At 38.6% G+C, this 7,716-nt stretch overlaps 1 protein-coding gene across 1 annotated transcript in view; it reads left to right on the top strand.

Moving 5' to 3' along the window:
- Positions 1-7,716, top strand: part of DNAH14 (dynein axonemal heavy chain 14) — a gene marked incomplete at its 5' end in the record, with an annotated part of 163,809 nt that overhangs the window by 118,687 nt on the left and 37,406 nt on the right. The window contains 2 exons of the mRNA XM_008072496.2: positions 378-480; positions 7,250-7,477. Coding sequence (XP_008070687.1) covers positions 378-480; positions 7,250-7,477 — 331 coding nt within the window. The remainder of the gene's footprint in view (positions 1-377; positions 481-7,249; positions 7,478-7,716) is intronic.

The raw sequence follows: 7,716 nt of genomic DNA, 5'->3' as shown, positions 1-7,716 counted from the left end.
AAGTTGCCCAGGTGGGTCTTGAACCCGCAGGCTCAGGCAATCCACTCACCTCAACCTCCCAAAGCGCTGGGATTACAGGCTGAGCCACCGAACCCAGCTCAATTTATTCTTAATTTGTGATTTTTTCCAGGTTTTTTACAATGAATATATATATATTTTTGTACTTTAGGGAAGGAAAGCTACTTTTTAAAAATGTAGTTGCTGGGTCTTGTGCAAATTATTGTGCAAAATGAAAGCTTGTGTGGTAATATAATAAGATGTTTACTATTAGAATGATTCATAAGGTCACTTCAAACTTTGAAATTGCCATGATTCTAAGAACATGTTGGTCTTTAAAATTTTCACATTCAAATATGCATTAAATTTTTATTTTGCAGTTTTAACAATCCCGATGTGACAATAGACCCTGAGTTTAGGTTATGGTTAAGCTCAAAACCGTACAGTTCTTTTCCAGTTTCTATTCTTCAAAAGAGTTTAAAGGTAAGAACAAAGTATAACAGGTTTTACTATTGACTAAGAATCCTGTTCGAATGTAAAACATACTGCATTCATGACTCTGAATTAAAAGATTACTAATTCTGGTATGCTAAATTTGTTTTGTGCTCAGCCACACACTGAGGACCAAGAAGAATGCTAAATTAGGTCCCTGTTTTCAAGTAATTCATGACTTAGATGTATGTTTTCTCAAACAAGGATCCTAGGCTTCCAATTGTTATAAACCAAAATATGCAATTAGTGTCCTCTTCCTACCCTTCACTTCTCTAGCATCTTCTTATTTCTTCTCTCCTTGGCAGTTTTACAGTTCATTTATTCTCTGGAAAGGGTTTGGCAGAGAGCAGATGAGAACTATATACTAAAAAGTCCTAACTAAAGATTATCTGGGTCTTCTACTCATATCCACCTTTGAAGTTGAAAGATATTAAGACTTAGTCAATTCTTAAACAAGCTTCCACTTGATCAAAAGGTAGAATTCTAATAGCAGAGAAAACTGACCAATGGCATAGACAGAATGCTGTGCCCACCTTCAACTCTACAGAATTGGAGGAGGAAATCGGGTGGATGAGGCACTTTCCCGACAGAGTCCCAATCCAGTCTGAGAATAAATCCGATTCACTTTTGGGAAACTGTGAAACTTCCTGTCACACTGCTCCTCCGCTCTTCTCCATCTCCTGTATGTGTTTACCCAAACTGACAGTACCGAGTCGCTTCCCAACAACGCTGCTCCTGGAGCAGACAGAACATGGATTGGAGAAAACCACAAGATATTCCACCTATCTCTCGGAGTCTGGCAGATTATGATCTCCAACAGCCTTTATCTTTGACCAGCAATGGGGGATTTGGGATGTAGAGGTGGCAGGGAACAAAGGGTGTCAGAGAGGGACAGAGATAGAACTTCAAGGAACAATTCATCATAAGTGGACCCATTGCTCTAATTGCACTTTTAGGCTCCATCAGTATAAGCATTTTTAATGTGGCTACAATTAGGGCATATATAAAATTTTATGGAAGTATTTCATGTACCATTATTTACAGACAGATGACAATTTTCTTAATATGTGGATAAGGGCACCTACAAATACGAAAAATATTAACATCCCATAAAGATGGGCAAAGGATATGAGGTCAATAGACATATGCAAAAATAAAAGTTCAGCTTCCAGATATCAAAAAATGCAAATCAAAACCTTTGATAGCCCATCAAATTGACAAAAACGAAATATAGTTATGATATAGTTAGCGCTGTTAAGGGCACTATGAAATAACTACTCTCACATAATGCTGACAAGGTAATTTCAGGAAGATAATAAACCAGAAAGGAAGGTAATTTTGATATATATGTATATCAAATTATGTATGTATACATATACATACATTTGATATATGGATGAAAATTACCTTCCTTTCCAAATATATTTGTGTGTGTGTGTGTATATATATATATATATATATTTGTACATTTGTGTGTATAAATATACATAATACCTGTCTTCCAAAATTTTATATAATTTGATCAAGTGACCCATTTCTAGGAAAAGGCAAAAAAACTTATGGTGCATTTATGTGATAAAATAGTATAGTGTCACTAAAAACCAGCTATATTTAAATGTCTATATATATTTGCAGTAAAATATATATATTTATATATATTCCTCTTTGTCTTTCTCACTTTTCCCTTCAGATACAGTTCCTTAAGGGGGTGGACAAACATCTATTTTTAGAGACATAGAAGAGGTTCTTGAAAGGATCAGTCATAGCAGTTGGGAAACAATGCTCTGTGAATATTTTCTCATTTCTGCACAGATTTTCTGAGCAAAGATCAGTGGCAACCTGCATTAAAGTATCCACTGTGCACAGAGCCATTTGCTCAACCAAGGGTGGTAAGAAGCTTGTCTCAGAATCTCCTGTAGCTACTTACATTCCAAGGGTAATAAAACCAAGAGCCATTTGCTTACAACCCAGGGGTTGTAAAACGCTACAGGCCTCTTCTTTTTCCACAAAGGGGATTTGTTTACATTCCAAAGCAAAGGTCTATTTGTCTCTGGAGGGGAGGAAGGGCTGCTATGCCAACCGTTCTATGTAAGCTTCAAGTTTCATAATTTGAGTTCCTTTGCTGTGTTACAAAGCCCACTCTACACACACAGGATACATCTGGCTCCCAATGCATCACTTTGTGGGGTATTGGAGCATAGAGATTCGGTCCCGGATTTAGAAGTGTCCGTTCATAAATATACTCATGCACACTTCCATATGCCATGCATGCATATCTGTACACAATTACATATATCATTATAAATATCCACACAATTTATATATGTATTCACATATATAAACTGTAAACATATGAGACCCTCCACAGTTTCAGACTTCATAGTCACAGTCCCAAAAAAGCCCTCCAATTAATTTCCTCCCCATTTCACCCCAGTCTCTCATCATTTCAATTATTTTAGTTAAGAAGTCAACCAAATGATTGTTCTTTTTTCTTATCATTGATGATTAGATATTTTTGTTGGTTAAGTTAGTGTTCTGTTTCCCTTGATTTGGCACCCCATATTTGCTACTTTGCAGAGGCCATACAGCCTTGATTCTGTTTCAGTTAAACTGTCATTTGATAAATAAATTCAGACTACAAGAACTCTTCAGTGTTAAATTTTCTAAATCCCAAACTCTATGCTTACAGCAAACAGAAGTGCTTTTATTTTTATTATTTTTTGTTTGTTTGGTTGGTTGGTTTCACAAGTTTTTCTTGCAGTTAATTTCTAATTGTATTCCACTGTGGTCTGAGAAGATGTTTGATATAGTTTTGATTTTTTTTAATTTATTGAGACTTGATTTGTGGCCAATCATATGGTTTGTCATGTGCTGATGAGAAAAATGTATATTCTGTAGTTCTGGGGTAGATAATCTATAGATAGCCGGGCTCGGTGGCTCAGCCTGTAATCCCGCGCCTTTGGGAGGCTGAGGTGAGTGGATTGCCTGAGCCCGTGGGTTCGAGACCTGCCTGGGCAGCGAGACCGCATCTCTACAATAAATCAAAAAATCAGCCGGGCGTGGTAGAACATGCCTGTAATTCCAGCTACTCGGAAGGCTGAGGCTGAAGGATCACCGGAGCCCAGCAGTGGCCGGAGCGGCCACTGCACTCCAATCTGGGCGACAGTGAGACTCCAACTCAAAAAAACACAAAAAACTATAGATGTCTGATAGTTCCAGTTGCTCTAGAATCTGGTTTAGCTCCAATGTTTCTTTGTTGCCTTTCTGCCTGGATGATCTGTCTACTGTTGAAGTCTCCCACTCTTAATGTATTGTTGTCTATCTCTTCTTTGTATGTCTTGTTTTATAAAGCTGGAGGCTCTGGTGTTAGACACATATGTATTTAAAGTTGTTATGTCTTCTTGTTAGATTGATCCCTTTATCACTATATAATAACCATCTTTGTTTTTTTTTTACTGTTGCTAATTTTTTTGTTTTTGGTTTTGGTTTTTTTGAGTTGGTGTCTCACTCTGTCACCCAGACTGGAATGCAGTAGCCGCTCCCGGCCACCGCAGCCTCGACCTGCTGGGCTCCAGCGATCCTTTCGCCTCAGCCTTCCGAGTAGCTGAAACTACAGCCACGCGCTACCACACCCTGCTATTTTTTTTTTTTTTTTTTTGTAGAGATGAGGTCTCGCCAAATTGCCCAGGTGGGTCTCAAACCCACGGGCTCAGGCAATCCACTCACCTCAGTCTCCCAATGTGCTGGGATTACAGGCTGAGCCATCGAGCCTGGCTACTGTTGCTACTTTAAAGTCTGTTTTATTTGATATGAGAATGGTCACTCCTGCTCATTTTTGGTTTTCATTTGCATTAAATATATTTTCCCACCCCTTTACCTTGAGTCTATAGAAGTCTTTGTGTGTTAAGTGGGTCTCTTGAAGGCAGCAGACAATTGAGTTGTGTTTTTTTATCCATTCTGCCAGTCTATATATGTTTAGTGGGCAGTGAGACCATTTATGGTCAAAGTTAATAATGATATATAAGGTAATATTCCATTCGTTGTACTGGTTGTTATCTGATTACTTTATTTAATTATCTTTCTCTATTGTGTTGCTGTTCTATAAGGCCTGTGAACTTTATGGTTTCCAGCATTTTTCTACTGATATATTTCAACTTTTTGTTTCAGTATTTAGAACTCTTTTTGAGTATTTCTTTTTTTTTTTGAGTTGGAGTCTCACTCTGTCACTCAGACTGGAGTGCAGTGGCCGCTCCCGGTCACCACAGCCTTGACCTGCTGGGTTCCGGCGATCCTTCTGCCTCAGCCTTCCAAGTAGCTGGAACTACAGACACGTGCTACCATGCCTGGCTAATTTTTTATTTATTATAGAGATGACGTCTCGCCAAGTTGCTCAAGTGGGTCTCGAACCCGCAGGCTCAGGCAATCCACTCACCTCAGCCTCCCAAAGGCGTGGGATTATAGGCTGAGCCACTGAGCCCAGCTGAGTATTTCTTATAGAGCTAGTCTAGTGGTGACAATATTCCCTCAGCATTTGCTTATCTGCAAAGGACTTCATTTTGCCTTCATTTGTGAAACTTAAGTTTTGTGGGATATAAAATCCTTGGTTGACTGTTATTCTATCTGAGGATATTGAAGATGGGACCCCAGTCCTTTCTGGCTTATAGGGTTTCTTCTGAGAAGTCTGCTGTTAGTCTGATAGGTTTACCTCTGTAAGTTATTTGATGTTTTTGTCTCACTGCTCTTAAAATTCTTTCCTTCACATTAACTTTGCATAACCAGATGATTATATGCCTTTGGGATTATGCTTTTACAATGAATCTTCTGGGGGTTCTTCAGGCTTCTTGTATCTGGATCTTTAGATTTCTGTCAAGGCCAAGCAAGTTTTCCTCCATTATTTCCTCAAATAGGTTTTCCAAACCTGTTGCTTGCTCTTCTTCCTCCATAACACCTAAATAGGTTTGGATGTTTTAAATAATCCCACATTTCTTGGAGACTTTGTTCCATTCTCTTGATTCTTTTTTCTTTATTGTTATCTGATTGAGTTCATTTGAAAACCTTGTCTTCAAGTTCTGAGATCCTTTCTTCTACTTGTTCTAGTCTGTTAATAAAATCTTATACTGCACTTTGTACTTCCCTAAATGCTTCTTTCCAGGATTTCAGCTTTTTTTTTAAGGTGTCTATCTCTTTGGAGAATTTTTTATGCATGCTCTGAAAAGTTTGGGGTTTTTTTAATTTATTTATGTTGGTTTTCAATTTTCTTCTGAATCTCATTTAAAAATTTTACAGTCAACCTTTTGAATTCTATCTCTGGAACATCAAAGATTTCATTTTGGTTAGGGTCCATTGCTGAGAAGTTAAGTGTAGTCTTTTGGGGGTGTTGGAAAACTGGTTTTCATGTTGTCAGAATTATTTTTCTGGTTCCTGCTCATTTAGGGAGACTATTTATTCTTATTTGAGTTTGGCAGGGGGCTGATGTAGACACTGTAAGATTCCCTTGGTTATTATTGGCTTTGATGTGTTGAGTTTCTCAATTACCAGCTGTGGCAGTCCTGTGCTGGGTACCTGCTCTGGCTCACGGTGTCCTGAGTAGCTAGAGTGGTTTGGAAAGCAGTATTAGCTGGGGTCTGGGAAAAACCTTTTTCCAAAGCTGATGTACTATAATGGGTTGTGCTGTTGACATCTGGCCAGGAGGTGGCACTAGTGGGAAAGAGCCAGTTGCAAAGGTAGGGTGGGCTCTCTCTTTGAAGTGCATTGCTCCAAGGAAGTGCCTGGCCAGCCTAGACAGAGGGCCAGTCTCTGGGCCATAAGTGCTTTTAAATCACAATGTTATGCTTCCCATTTTAAAATATAAATAGGAACAATAGAAAATCTGAGACAATTCTTTTATAGAAGTTTGCAAATGGCAAAAGAATAATACAAGATTTTTTATTTGAGGATGAATCTTGAAAACAGTTACATTTTAGCTAGTTCTATACCAGCATCATACATACAAGAGTACCTTCTAGACCAGTAGTCCCCAGCCTCTTTGGCATCAGAGACTGACTTCATGGAAGACAGTTTTTCCATGGTCAGGGGGTGGGGTAGATGGTTTCAGGGTGATTCAAGCACATAACATTTATTGTGCACTTTATTTCTATTATTATTACATTGTAATATATAATGGAATAACTATACAACTCACTATTTAAAAAAAAAAGAGGTGAGGATGGAAGTGTTATATAAAATAATGGGTGGACCATGCATAGACTAAAATAAATGTTGGATTCTGACTTAAAGCCTGCCACCAGATGCAGCTATACAATTGGAGTACATGAACTCACTTGCTACTCACTGATAAGGTTTTGATATGAGTTTGCAAGCAATTGATTTATGGTTTCTACACAGTCAAATCTCACTGCAAATGCTAATCTATATTTGCAGCTGCTCCCCAATACTGGCATATAGCCTCAGCTCCATCTCGATTATCAGGCATTAGATTCTCATAAGGAGCGTACAACCTAGATCCTTCACATGCACAGTTCATAACAGATTCTCAATGAGAATCTAATGATGCCGCTGATCGGACAGGAGGTGGAACTCAGACAGTAATGTGAGTGAGGGGGAGCAGCTATAAATACAAATAAAGCTTCAATTGCTCACCTGCCACTCACCTCCTGCTGCTTAACCTGGTTCTTAACAGGCCATGGACTGGTACCCCCACTCTACACCTAGTGCCTGCATCTGTCCTCACATGCCATTTTTACTTACATCTGTTTTAAAGATTGCTATGGAATCTCCACAAGGACTGAAAAGTAATTTACTTCAGACATTTGGATATACTGGGAGTGGAGAGGTAACAGAAGAGATATTCGAACATCCTGACTGTGGACAATGGTGGAAAAAACTTTTATTCAGCTTATGTTTTTTCAATGCTGTGATCAATGAAAGAAAAAATTATGGAATATTGGGCTGGAATATTGCTTATAAATTTAATTCTTCAGACTTAGAGGTAAGTGTGGTCCCTTCCAAACAAACAAGAAATAAGTAACAATAAGATACAAACTGAGAGTCTACTATGCATCTACACAAATGCTCAGTGTTTACAGAGTGATAAGAAAATTAACTCTATAACTAGGCAATAAGGGGCAATGTTTAAAAACATGGACTTTAAGCTGGGCTCGGTGGCTCAGCCTGTAATCCCACGCCTTTGGGAGGCTGAGGTGAGTGGATTGCCTGAGCCCGCGAGTT

The sequence above is a fragment of the Carlito syrichta genome, unplaced genomic scaffold (assembly GCF_000164805.1).
Source record: "Carlito syrichta isolate Samal-C Ts95f unplaced genomic scaffold, Tarsius_syrichta-2.0.1 Scaffold315294, whole genome shotgun sequence".
NCBI lineage: Eukaryota > Metazoa > Chordata > Mammalia > Primates > Tarsiidae > Carlito > Carlito syrichta.
Note: the sequence above shows the minus strand (reverse complement) of the source record. Positions and strands in the feature narration are given on the sequence as shown.